Genomic DNA, 14,982 nt, shown 5'->3' with positions numbered 1-14,982 from the left:
TTTCTCCTTTTTATGGTCCCTCTCTCTTCTCTTTTATCCCTCTCCCCCCTAATGTCCTCCTCTTTTTTCTTTTTATAATGGTCCATCAAATCCCCATTGGACTTATATATTACACAAGGGAATAGACCACATTAGCAAGCCCAAACTTGTAATCCCACATGAATCTGGCTTAAGTGCGTTAGTGTCATTGAACAATTATAAGATAAAAATATAATATTTAACATTATTCTAAAAAAAAATTAACAGTACTTTTATGATTCAGTTTTTTAAGAATTCAAATTTTATTTTATTTTATTATAAAAACAAATTAAAATTAAATCCGAACAGCTGAAAAATACGATAAACTTATTCCAAATCCAAGATGACCTTGGTTCAAGCTAAACCCACCCGAAGTTTCAACCCGGATTCTACCATATCGGGCCAATTAGCATCCCACGAGACTTATTTGGGTCTGCAAACAGCAAAAGTCTCTCTATCTCTCTCTCTCTCTCGCGCTAAAACCAAATGCTTGTTTACATGGACTACACCGGCAGATGGTCTTCTCAGCAACAAACACAACAAAACCCTAACCCTAACCATATATTTTCTTCAATTCCGCACGCTCTAATGTACCACCAGGCACCATCCTCCCTCTCCGCATTGTCCTCCCACTTCTCTCACCAACAGCACACCACAAATCCTAACCCTTTTCTTTATTTTCCTCAGCCAGTGCTTCCCTCTTCCCTAACCATTAACCCAGACCTTCACCCACCTGGCACCGACACCTCTTCCAATTCTAGCTCCTACCCATCAACCCATGTCGGAGTCGGACCAGGTTTTATGTATTCTGAGGACCCGGGTGCCGGTTTTCACGGATGGGTTTCTAATCAAGCTGAACCCATAAGTAATGATGCTGTAAGTGTCTTCTTGTTGTTTTCTTGTTTAATTTCTATTGGGTTTAGTAGTCAATTTTGTTTTATGTGTGTAAATTTTGGTTTTTTTTTAGCTGTTGATGACTGATGTGAATTTCGGTTTTTTATGTGCAATTTGGTTTTGTTATATGATGTACTGGTGTTGGTTTGCTTACAAATGGATTTTTGAGGTGTTTTGTTATGCGGGGTTGTGTTTAATGAAGACTATAAAGTGGGTTTAGGTTTTTGTGATGTACTGCCATTGTCTGACAGATGTTTTTTGGGTACTTATGGTGGGGATTTGCGGGTGAGCGATTGAATTCAGTTCTGTGTGTTGAATGGGCTTTTGGGTGAGTGGAAAAGTAGATAGGATTATGGTTTTCAATTCTTGTTTCTGGAGTTACTTGAGTAGTATTTCATTATGTGCCATATACATATGGGAGTGCATGTTTATGGTCACACACATGCGAGACATGTTAACGTGACCGATCTCATCTAACTGAACATGGTACGACCCATAAATTCTCTTATGAAGTTAGCATTCCTTGTGAAAATTTTGAAGTTTACACTTTGTTTTTGAAACGCATATCCTTTCCTTTGCAGGCTAAAAAAGATCAAACCTTTGCAAATGATGCCTCAGGGATAATTCCACAGCAAACTAAGGTTGTTCAGTCCATGAGGTGTGAGGTCTGCAAAATTGATTGTAATAGCAAAGAGGTTTATGAGGCACACATACTAGGAAAGAAACACAAAAGGAATTTGCAAGTACAAAATTGTCCTACTATTGCAATGTCATTAAGCAGCTCTAATACAATAACTGCTATACCAAGCCAGATGGGCAGTATAGGTGGACAAACAATATTTGGAGCTTCAGGTGTGGCTGCTGGTGAGGAGTTGGAGACAAAGAAACGGAAGCTTTTGGATGGCGGTGCAGTAGTTGATTCTGTCAGGTTTTGCACAATATGCAATGTTGCTTGCAATAGCCAAGATGTGTTCAATAAACATCTGGCTGGGAAAAAGCATGCTTCTCAGGTAAATTAAGCAGTCAACCAGCTTTTTTCAGGATTAAGTTATTTACAATGTTTGTCATTTGTTTTGCTTTTTAAGATTTTGCCACCCCTACCACCAACCCCTGCTTTTTTGCTTTTGTGGAAACAAATATTCTTTCAGGGCTTGTCTAAATTATTGGAGTTGTTTTTCTTTTGTTGATCTATGATATAAAGTTCATATGCTCAAATCATTTTTTCAAGTCTTCTATTCAAACTTTTTCTGGAAATCTGTTCCCTTTTTTTTCTCTCGAAGTTGATTGCCTCTACCAAAACTATTCTAGTATTATCAGTTATTCAATTCATATTATAAATTGAGAGGTAAGATATATGATTTGTAATTGATTCCAAGGGGTAGCTCAATCGGTTGGGGATCAACCTCATCTCACGAAGCAGAGGTCACTAGTTTGAACTCCCTTTCCCCTCCCCCCTAGGGTAAAAATAAAAAATGAAAATGATCTGTAGTTGTCATGCTATATGCTCAAAAAAAAAAAAACTTCCATGTTATATCTAAATAATGAATCATCTTAGATGCACTGAATTATCTTAAGTAGGTCCTCTAAATATTGCATTGCTAGAACTATTATTGGAGCGTCATTTTTAAATGCTTGTGATTTGTGCCATTCAATTATTTGTAATCACTACTATGTTCTCTTTGGTGGAGCTGAGTTGTCTAAGAAGTGCTTGCAGATGGTGTCTATCTTGTCAAAAAGGAGAATTTGTCATCTATTTTGGATATCCCTTTAGTTTTTTTAAAATAAGGTATAAAAAAGAAAAATATATTCATGTCACATGCCACATTTAATCTATTCGAGTTGCTTCCTTTTTGGCCCTGAATTGGCAATGTAATTCTTTCTTTCTATTCAGCATCAGTGTGTATTAAAAACTACTTTTATTATAATCTATGTGGTGTGATGTTACTGAGTTCTCTAAGAAGTACTTATGATAATGAGGGGTCTATTTTGTTAAAGTAAAAAGGCATGCATATCTAGTTGGATGGCTTTGTTAAGTTTTCTTTTTTGCATTTTATAACCACCTTTAACAATTGTTCTGCTCTAATTTTATATTTGGGGAAAGTACACTTTACCCCCCTAATGTATCCACCTATTGGCAATTTGACGCCCAATGTTTAAAAATTGGTAGATGACCCCCCCTGATATAACCAGCTTTGGCACTTAAACCCCTCCGTCCACTCAGTCTGTCAAAAGTAACGGAAAAGAGGTCATGTGCCATGCACATGACCTTTTAAAGCTTAACTTTCCAAAATCACCCCTGCTTCTATTCAAAACACACCGTTTCATTTAGGCTTTCTGTTGCATTCTGAGCACCAGTGTTTTCTCGTCATCCTTCCCAGCTTCCTTGCTGTTTGGGGCTGGATAAAAAGGGCTGGTGCCATTCATGCTTTCAACATCAACACTATCGACGTGGTGAATAAACACGACATGGAAGATATAGCGGTCCTGAGAGTAGGCCACGTCGTTGTCCTCTCCCCTCAGAATCCTCTCCTCCTTCTCGTTCACATATATAGTTCGGGTCCTTCTTGTCGATAGCCGGCAGCACCCCAAGAGCTCGCTCTCCACCAGGTCGTCGGGACCCCCCCATGTGTGCTGGAAAAGAAGACATGGGAGAGGTGGGGCTAGAAGGTTCTGCCACATGCTAGTGTAGACTCTTTGACGTGTAAGATGGAAGTGAGATGTGGAAGCATCATGCACATTGCTCTTCAGAATTGGCAAGCACCGGGATTCATTGAACTGGCAGCACACAATTTTAGAATCGTTGAACTGGCATCCTATCTTGTTGAACTGGTAGCCATCAATTTGAATGAGTTCAATCCCAAGAAAGTGCAAAGCCAAATATTTGCTTCTTATAACAAAAACCAGCTGGCAAGATCACCACCAGCCGGTTTCATGATGTAATTAATGGCAGCAGCATAGCAAAACTCCCCCCCTTGGCACACGCTTTTCAATCCAAGACTGGCTTTACTAGACATGAAAATGGATGCACCAAAGGTTCAAGTTAAACCAAACAGCTAGCAAGATTCTTTGAGTGCCTGACATGAGCAATTAGGTAACAAGAAAACCATCCAAGTTGAGAGTAATGAAAATCATGTAGAGAGAGAGATCAGAGATGGGACCATTTTCTGATTATATATAGTATTATAATATAAAAGTCTTCTTCTTTTCCTGCTTTGGGACTGGGAAGTGCATGCAGTTCCCGATGAGGGAGGAAGAATAATGATGACGTATTTGTTTGCTTGTTTGCAGTAATATTATAATATGTATAAAAGAATTTAAAATGTGGTGTGGGGGAGAGGAGATAAGGAGGTGCAACCGTACGTGATAATGCAAAGTAAACAAGAAGCAGACATCTCTCTCTCTGGCTCTCATGGCATCCCATTCGTGCGGCTCAAGCAAATCGTGTGGTTATGTGCCTGTTCATAGACCGGTGTTTGAGTCTGTTTCTAGGTTGGTATTTTGATGTTCTTAAAAGCATGCTTGTTTGGAGAGTTCTTTCAGTGCCTCTTTCTTATCATTGTTTTGAAGCTCGGTCACAGGCGTAAATTAACTCCACAGCCATCACCCTTGTGCCTTAGATGACCACTCCTTTACTTTTAAAGGATTTTCAGCCCATATATTGCTGCAACACCATTTACAATAGGATGAAGAAAGAATAACAAAAATCCCATCAGCTAAAGGACCGAACCATGCAAACCTGGCAGCATCAAGACACGGTTTTCTTGAGCATCAAGAGCAGCACCGAACATGGTGTGCAGCAGGAGAGACATGTGTGTTTTCCATAACTGGCCCACCGAACCAAGCTGTGCAGCCTTTCCATATGATGGGCACCAAACCGTGATGCCCATCATATTACTACTTCTCATTAATTATTATTATTATTACTACTTTGACCATGAAGCTTGGGACCTGTTAAGGCCTCTTACCCAAATGGTGCTGAGCTGGAACTGGTTCAGGAAAGTTTGGAGAGACCAGGATCACTACCCTCCATTTTGGTTCCTCAAGAGAATGAACAAAAAGATCAATTTACGACCAGAGCCCATGCAGTTACAAGTCGCATACAAATCCCAGATTTCAAGCTGTTGAAGGACTAGAATAGCCTCTTGACTCGGCCAGCCAGAGAACCCGAACCCATTTCCGTGCGCTTAGAGAGAGAGAGATTTGTTTTGGTGAAATTTTGGGGGACTCTTTCAGACAAACGGTGGTTGTGGTGGGGCCTTTGGTTGGAGGGGTGAGGGGGAGAGAAATTTGGGGGAGAGAGTTTGGAATCCGGTTGGCGGCATGTCCCTCTTGGTTTGGAATCCGGTTGTTCTTGAAAAGCTTGAGCTGCAGCTTCAATGGCAACTCGTTCTCTAACTTGGTTGTCGGGGAGGTCATCAGGTCACCATGTGCATAAAAGAAAAAGAGAAAATGGAGTTGAGTGAAAACTCACCGTTTTGAACAGGGATAATTTTGGAAAGCTGGGCTTTAAGTAGTCATGTGCGTGGCACGTGACCTCTTTTCCGTTTCTTTGGACGGATTAAGTGGACGGAAGGGTTTAAGTGTCAAAGTTTGTTATATCTGGGGGGTCATCTACCAATTTTTAAACATTGGGCGTCAAATTGTCAATAGGTGGATACATTAGGGGGTAAAGTGTACTTTCCCCTTTAATATTTTTACTTTGTATGCTGCACCTTCATCTTTTTTTTTTTGTGTTCATAGGCTCTCATAAAAATATGAACTTGCCTTCTCTAAGTTTCTTTGTGTTCATGATTTATGCAGTGCGGTGTATTTTTTGTTATATGCATGGTTTCTCTGTGGTTCTGTTGATATTAGTATTTTGTTAGTAAATTATCACCCACTAAATCTCATGTACTGATGATTACTTATGGCAAGAGTTATTGGAATTTAGAAATAAAAGGAAGAACTGTGAAGGAATCATAGTAGTTCTGTGCTTCTATAGTACTCTATTTTGGTTATGCAGGCTCGCTTAATAGCTCTTAATGGGATCGGACCATATATTGCTGCAATCAGGTCTCATGATAGTGGCACTTTGAAAAAATGGCCAAAGAAAACCAAGAATGTTCAATCTGCATGGTGTGAAGTTTGCAAAATCAATTGTAACAGCACTGATATCTACGTCAAACACCTATCAGGAAAGAAACACCAGAAGAACCTGGAGAAACTGTCAAAATCAAAGAACGATGTCAGTTCCCCCGCCTCAAATGCTCCTCTGGCCTCAACAAATCCAGTAATTGGACCAATAGAAAATCCAGAGGCCAATAAGGGCAAGAGTGTTGTGCAAAATTCAGGGAAGAAGATAGCCGAGTCACATGCATCAGAAGAAGATCTGGAGACAAAGAAACGTAAGATGTTGGAAGTTGGAGCAGTAGCCGGAGCTGTTAGAACGTGCACCATATGCAATGTGGTGTGCAACAGCCAGACAGTCTTCAATTCTCATCTTCTTGGTCAGAAGCATGCTGCCATGGTGAAGAAACAGTAAGAAGCTGGAATTGCAATTGCAGGTCCTCAACTGATAACTGCCACCTAAACCTGATTGCTCGGAGGCTATGATTTATCAGGATCAATTTTTTTTTTTCAGGACTTGTACATGCCCCTTTTGTCTTGAAATATTAAGATGTAGCCTTTTAGCATACGTGTTTTTGCCCTTACTAGGTGTTTTCTCTTATACATTTTCTGATCTGGGCTGCCTTATGCTTTTAACGATATTTTGATTATTTATAATATACTAATAATATTTCGATTATTTATAGAAAAGAGTATATGTACTTTCTCATAGCTCGGAGAAACTTGGCTTGAAAACTTGTTAAAGCAAAATTGCATAATTGTTAAAGGGCACCTTTGTGGTGTATTTAGATAATGCAATTTATCCTGTGATTAGTTTGATAATCTATAAATGTTGTAGTTTCTTTTCTGTTTTTTCTTTAATTTTTTGGGATTTATTGAAATTCTAGAAATGGGACTTTGTACGTGCTCCCTTTCTTTCCCCTTGTAATTTTTTTTTTTTTTTTTTTGCTAATTAATTTTGAGAAATGACATAAGTACCAAATATTTTACCAAGAGATTGTTACCAAAATGATGTGGAGCTTATTCATTGGAACCTGTAACTTTTTTTTTTATTAATTGTTTTGATCATCTCTAATGAAAAAGCTCCACATTATTTTGGTACTAATCTCTTGGTAAAAACTTTGGTATCCCTAGTATTTTTCATTAATTTTTCCCTTATAAAAAATGCAACAACAATGTTCTTTGGAATTAAAATTCCCGTATTACAACAATCCATGCATCAATGGTTTCCAATAATTGGTTATATTGTTTCTAGGGTAAAACAACGATATGTTTAGTATGCGAAATGGATATTTCATTAAAAATAAATAAATAGTCTTATTAAGAGTGAAAAATGTGAAATAAAATAGCCTTAATGTTAAAGTGTACATATACTCAACGCTTGGAATAGCCATTTTCATAGCCAATGAAGGGAATGACTATTCCTTAACTTGAGGAATAACTATTCTCAATTTGAGAGTAGTTATTCCTCAATTTAATTAATAGTCATTTCATCATGGATCATGAGAATGGTTTTTCCAAGACTATTTTATTTTATTATTTTCTAATTTTTATATAAGTTATTCTCTTTTTTATTTTAATGGAATAATCATTCCGCATACTAAACGTAGTCTAAGTGTCTTTATTTTTTTTTATTTTTGGATTGGGAGGCCAAAATGTTGTGACATTGCCAACTACGAATTCAGCTCAGTTTACTTGTAGGATTTGCCCAAGCTTTTTGCTTTCTACTTAAAAAATAAAAGCATTTAACAAATAACTCAAAACTTAAACTATTCATTAAATACTTAGAACTATTTTCACTTTTATGTTAAATCAAAAAACTATTTCAAAAAAATTCATCCAAAAAGAGTTCGTTTGATAACGTTTTTGACTTTCTACTAATTTTAAAATAAATAAATAAATAAAAAGTAAAAGCAAAAGCATTTAACTTTTTGCTTACTCCTTATAATCCTTTCCACCTTTCATGTATTGCTCAAAAACTAAAAACTAATTTTTATTTTTTATTTTTTTTTAAAAAAAGTTCTGTTTACTTGTAGAAAATATCAGTAGGATGAATTTAAGGCAAAAGGGGATGTGGTGGGATAAATTAACAGGGTTATAAGGTATGTTTGTCCTCCTTATTTTTCTCCCATTAATGGCATGAAGATCCAATTTTTGGAATTTTGTAGGGATACCCTCTAAGAGCATTAACCCTAGCTTCCTTTATATTTTTCTTAAATTTAGGGAATTAAGCTACCTTTTGCTTTTCTATTCAAATAAAGTTCATAATAGCTTCTCTTGCCATTTTCCTATACCATTTAAATATTCTTTCAAATAAATACTTATGAAAAGAGAGAGGAAATAGAAAGTCATTTAAATATTCTTTCAAATAAATGTTAGGAGAAAGGAAGAGGAAATAAAAAGTTTTTTTTAATAAAATAATAGATAATATAGGGTAGCACTTTTGCTTCCCTTGGGTTTTCTTTATTAGGGAATACCAAAGGAATCTATTGCAATTGTGATTTTAAGAGTTTTCTTTATATCTAAGGAAGAGAATGAGATTTAGAAAATATATTGCTAGTGTTCTAACCTTGATCCAAGCTCAATTGTTGCTTACAATCTCATTTAGGAATACCAGCACCCCCACCCCATTAGTCTATTAGATTATATGGAGTCTTTCCCTTCGTTGATGAAATCAATTATCATGAAAATCGTATAGTATTTTTGCCACGTTGTCCCATGAGGCATTAAGATTTAATCATGGGTGAAGAATTCTTGAGACCTTGCTCCCAAGACCCAAGCCAAAGATTTGAATAACTTGGTCTCAATTTAGGCATCAAAATCAAATCAAACATTAGAAGCAATCATTCAGACACCCCCTAAAACAGAGGGGGGGAGGGAATGAGCTGGTTAATGAGCCATGGTCTAGAGCAATAACTTTTTTAACAAAGTGGCCTTGGTGTCGGATTATTTGGATTCCTCCAACTCTTATATCTATTGTAATTCAAGTTTCATTAGTGAAACCTAGGATTGAGAACTGAAATCTCTTAACTCTTTCCTCAATTTCTTATATTCCTTGAAAACCCATCCAGTGGAGGTAGATAGAGTTTTGTGAACCTAGCTAGCAATCATAAGTTCGAAGTGAAGAGCTATTACAAAAATTTACAGACTAGAGAGCCTTTGTTTGTTTTCTTGGAACAGTGTTTGAAAGATTAAGGTTCCACCCCGCATTGCTGTCTTCATATGGACAACAGCTTTGGATGGAATCCTCACGATTAATAATTTTAGAAGATGGGGTTTCACTCTTTTAAATTGGTGTTGCCTATGCAAAAAGAATGAGGAGACTGTAAATTACATTGTTCATTCATTTTGAGTACACTAGTGATCTTTAGTACTTGGTTCTCAGCTTATTCAGGAGTTTGTGGGCTACACCTAACAACATTATAGAGTTGATTCAATGTTGAAAGAACTAATAGCAGGGACATTCCAAATAGGTCATTTGGAAAGTTTTTTATGGCTTTCTTAACGTGGAGCATATGGAGAGAAATGAATCAACGTCTCTTTGAGGACTGTAAATCCAACGTGCTATGTTTAAAATCATATTTATTGAGATCAACCTTGGATTGAGCTATAGTTTATGTTCCTAAATTCTCATCTTTGATTTTTTCTTTTTTTTTTTAGATTGTAAACGCCTTTACGGTGATTGTCTTTTTTGAATACTTTTCGTGTAAGAGGACTTTTGTAACGATTCCATAGTAGCTAGGGGTGTAAACGAGCTGAACTACTCGTGAGCTTACCCGAGATCGACTCGAATAAGCTCGACTCGTACTCGAATCGATTATTAAATGAGCTACTCATGAACACGAAAATCAAACTCGATTATTAAACGATTCAAACTCGTATAAACTCGGCTCAACTCGACTAAAGCTCGTGAACCCGCTCATATAAGGATCGAATCGTTTATTAAGCCTCGACTCGTATAATTTGTTAATATATAAGTTATTTTATATTATAATATTTTAATAAACAATATACTATATGTAAGCAAAAAATTAAGTAACCAATAAAAATAGTCATTGGTCAATATATATTAATTGGTTATAATTTATTGGTTATATGTATATAAAATAGTAAAAGTGAATAATATTAATACTTAATTGTTAGTCATATGATATAATGACAATCTAGATACTTAATCATGTTATTCATGTAATATAATATGACTATATGATCATATAATAATATAACATTATAGCATATGACATGTAATCACTGATTCACTATATCCAATGTTATAAGTATTATTATTAAATACTTATGAATCATTATATGACCGTTATCACGTAATCCTATATTTAAGATCATATGAATCATATGATATTAGTATTATTAGTAGATAGTTAGAAATTATTATATTTATGACTTATAATGATAATACTCATCAATTTGTCATAGATAAATTATAATCTCATAAGTCAAGTGATATGATAAGATTCATAATTCATAATCATATATATCAAGCTGTAAGTATAAATTATAGCACATAATGTCATATAAGTATACAAATACAATGATTAAGTATTTAGATACTTAGATACATTGATTAAGTATGATGTAAGATTTTCAGTATTTAATAATTATTAATAATACTTAAATACAATGATTATGTATATAGATTACATACATAAGTATGAATTCACATTCAAGCAAAAATAAAAAATAAAAAAAAGTATGAATTCACATTAATCGTATGATATAATGACACCTTTGAAACTTAATCATATTTTTCATATATAATGAAATGTAATTTATATAATCCCAAATTAAGTTATTAGGATTGGTCTGATTGGAATTACCAATGTGTTAATTATAATTACAATTTAGGTATTATCATTAGAATTTAAATCATATGATCTAACATTGTGCTATATAACTATTAAATATGAATTATATGATCTAAGAATTATCATTAGACTTAAAATATATATATATATATATATATATATATATTATTATCATTAGATATATAAGACCATATGAAAATATAATAATTATCATTATTAGTGTTTTAACTTAATATTTATGTTGACAATTGTTACATTTTTTTTTTTTTATAATTAAATACTTATGAATCGACAGAATCGTTATATATAATATACTTATAAGTTATATCACATGATTCACATGATTTAAGATCAAATTTCAAATGATAATACTTTTTTGTTTGAAATTATATGATAATACTTAAATTATATGATACTATCATTATATTTATATCTATATTAACTTATTAAGTATGTAATTATTAAGATTATGAATTGTTGTATCATAATTTATGAAGTATTAAGATTAAATATTAAATTAGAATCTTATACTTATAAAAGATATTGAAAATGCAAATATTATATAAGAAATGGGAATGGACTTGAGTTGCTTGACCAAATTTACATAATAAACCATCATTTATTTTTTCTCATAGACTATTAATTGTATGATCTTTTTAAGACTCTAACTCAATAAATTTTTAAAATTTATAGGGTGTTTCTCACACACAGTCGTTCATTTGATCTAACGTCTACAATTGAATTATCAACAAATTATTTTAATCTTTGATTTTTTTATTGGTTACGCAACCTTTAATGCCGTGGTGAAACACAATAAATTTAAGTCAACATGTAAGTGATATATATATATATATATATATATATATATATATATATATATATATATATATATATTATAGTTTTAAAAATGCCTCGAATCCTCTAGGGACCATTTTTTTTTTGTCCTTTCTATCATTTCACTCGTGGAATCAAATAATTCCCAAATAAATATGAAGGAAATTAATTTTTGTTTTAATTCTTAGCATGCATATTAATTTTAACTATTTTCATGCAATTTTAATTTATGCTTAAACTTTTAAAAATAATATTTTAAATTTTCACATTTTTTACTTCCTTAATTCTATTTAAAATTAATTGACATTAATTCTATATGGATATAAATTTCTTACAAATAAGGTGAGTTGAAAGAGTTCAGTCTCTAAAAGTGTTATGTATCCCTTAAGCACATAAGAAAGAAATATTTTTTTAAACTACTAAAAAGCGTGTGATAAGTACATACTATTAAATAAATGTATTTTTCGCATATTAAAGGACACATGCTACTTTCAAAGATTGATTTGTAAAAAATTCTTACAACCAAATTTGTTAAAAATTTATGTCTAGAGCAAAAAGTGAATTAGAGAGGATTCTAATCAATTCACATTTTTAACCAATTGTAAAAAAAGCTCATGAACTACTCGAAACAGAGCGAAAAGCTTAATCCACCTGGCACTTGGTGTTTATTTGGATGAAACTTTCATTATTATTCTTTGAGTTTTTGCAAGATTTTAACTCATTTATTAGTTTTTAAAATTGCATTTTTTTTAACACGTGAAATGTGATTGGATTAGAATCCTCTTCAATTCACTTTTTCTCACTGGTATTAATAGATGGAAATAAATTTTTAACAAATTAGATTGTAAAAATTTTTTTAAAAATCAATATTTGAAAGCGTCATGTGTTTTTTAATATGCGAAAAATATATTTATTTAATAGTATGTATTTATTACATACTTTTTAATAATATTAATAAAAAAAATATTTATTTTTTATATGCTAAGAGACATAACACTTTTTAGAGATTGAATTCTTTCAAATCACTTAATTTATAAGAAATTTATATCCATTTAAAATTAAATGATTTTAAATGAAATTAATGAAGTAAAAAATGTGAAATTTTAAAATATGATTTTTAAAAGTTTAAGCATAAATTAAAATTGCATGAAAATAGTTAAAAAGAAAGAAAGAAAGAAAAACAAAATATTAGGTATTTGAAAGAGCATCAAGTGCTGTACAGAGAGTCTCCCAAGTAGAGGAAGCTTGAAGGAAATCAGGTAGAGAGAAAAGTTAGTATACGAATTGATAGGGAGAGAGAAAATGAAAGCTCAGAGTTTTAGGAAGAGAAAGGTTCGCATTTAAGTCACTAGGCTTCTGTTTTAGACTACAGCATCTACGTTTTCATCTTTAAACTTTGACTCCATTCTAGACTTTCTAGTCCCTCGCCCTCTGTTTCCCATTTTCCCAAATTCCCGCCCAATGCGCCCACAGTTTTTAGCCTTTTGAGAAACCGATGCACGCCAGTTGCCAGTGACAAGATGCTGACTGAGGCACTCACGGTCCACTAAACACGCAACACACATGTCGCACGCTGCTAAAAAAAAATTCAAATTTCCTTCACTCACCAATCTCTCTTTTTCTTTCTCTCTGAACTTAGGGGTTTCACCGGAAATGGCGTTCTTGCTCAACAAAATTAGCATCATTTCTCATTTCCGATCCCATATGTCCAAGGTATGCACACTACGTCTATTCTCTATGCGATTCTCTTGGCTTCGATGTCCTTTTCTTTCGATGTTTTATGTATTTCTCTCTTCTGATTTGTGCTCTGATCTGCTCCGGTAAAGTGAAAGACGGAGGACGCGTACCACATTGAACCTAGGCCTTGCAAGAAAGAGGTGAGTTTCTCTCTCTCTCTCTCTTGTATGTCTTATGCTAAAATAAAAAAAAATATATATATATATATTTGATTCAGGCGAGCTTGAGTCGAGGATTTTGGTTTTAGGTTCTTGATCTCCTTGTTTGTATTGTAGTGCTTATTTTGTGTTTGTATTTGTTTGAATTTTTTTTTACTCGGGCCGAGCTCGAGCCGAGTACTCGAGCTCGGGATCGACCAAAATGATCGAGCTCGAGCTCGAGCTCGGACAATATATTTTCCTACGCGAGCCGGTCTCGCACAGGATTTTTCAGCTTGTGCCGAGCTCGAGCTTGAGCTTTACTGTTACTTAAACGAGCCGATCCCGGACAGGCAATACCCACTCAGGATCGGCTCGTTTACACCCCTAATAGTAGCCTTCGGCCACGAGCATCGTAGAGATAACAAAGGGACACAAGAGTTTAATAAGGGAATAAAATGAAGGGATTCTGTTTGTAAAAGTTAGTAGGTGGTCAGATAAAGGAGATTACAATAGAGGAAATTTAGGGTTTCAATTGGGAAGACGTAGAGCGAGAGTGTAACACCCAAGAAATTGATTAAAAGGTTTAATGTAATTAAACATTAATTAATTAAGTAATTACAATTAATAAACTAAGAGAAAAATTTACGAAAAGTCATTTTTTCAAGTCTCATGTTCGAACTGGGGAGTCTCCAATTTGAAAGGGCTATTTAAAATGCAAAGAAAAGCTTTCCATCGAGCTTCATTCCATTTGAGTTCTATTTAGGTTCAAACTAGGGTGTTCCAAAATACTCTGTTCCATTCGCATTCCAATTAGGTTCAAATTAGGCATTCTAGAATGCTCTGCTCCAATTGCGTCCTAAGTGGGTTCGAACTTGGTGCATTTTTGGGCAAGCCGAGAAGTGCATTCCAATTGCGTTCCATTTGGGTTTGAACTCAAGCAATTCCAGCGAGGAGCGTCCTAAGTGTGTTCTAATTGAGTTCAAACCTGAAGCGTCCTAAGTAGGTTCTAATTGGGTTCGAAGCTGGCCCATCCTCAGTAGCTTCTAAATTGACAGTTTCAATTCAAACCCCACTAGTTCAAATGGGGACCACCATAAATGGGTATAAAATGGCTCAAAATGATTTTTAAGCCATTTTTACACATTCTCCTCACCCTCACACGCCACCCTTTCAATTTTCTCTTTAGGGTTTGAACCGAAAAGTCGGGCTATTGATCTTAGAGAGTTTTTAAAGCCAATTTTGACACAGGAAATACGATTCTCGGTGTTAGAACATCATTTTGACAAATCGATTTGAGGTAAATCAATAAACTCTAGTTTTTCTTGAAATTTTGTTATTTCTAGGTGCATGCTTAATTCAACAAATTTCTTTACAGTTCTTGTGTTTTGTGGAGTACCAAGTTTGGGTAAAACAACGGGAAGGAGTTTCAT

General features: G+C 34.2%; 1 protein-coding gene across 1 annotated transcript; it reads left to right on the top strand.

Annotated features, from left to right (window-relative positions):
* The first annotated feature begins 437 nt into the window (after nt 1–437).
* LOC133875341 (uncharacterized) lies at nt 438–6,697 on the top strand. Its single transcript, XM_062313447.1, has 3 exons — nt 438–894; nt 1,494–1,922; nt 5,915–6,697. Exons 1-3 carry the CDS (start codon nt 505–507, stop codon nt 6,431–6,433), a joined length of 1,338 nt encoding a protein of 445 aa, XP_062169431.1. The 5' UTR covers nt 438–504; the 3' UTR covers nt 6,434–6,697.
* Nucleotides 6,698–14,982: the final 8,285 nt, after the last annotated feature.

The sequence above is a fragment of the Alnus glutinosa genome, chromosome 8 (assembly GCF_958979055.1).
Source record: "Alnus glutinosa chromosome 8, dhAlnGlut1.1, whole genome shotgun sequence".
In the NCBI taxonomy this organism is placed as follows: Eukaryota; Viridiplantae; Streptophyta; class Magnoliopsida; order Fagales; family Betulaceae; genus Alnus; species Alnus glutinosa.
The sequence above is the reverse complement of the archived record's forward strand: the minus strand, read 5'-3'. Positions and strand labels throughout refer to the sequence as shown.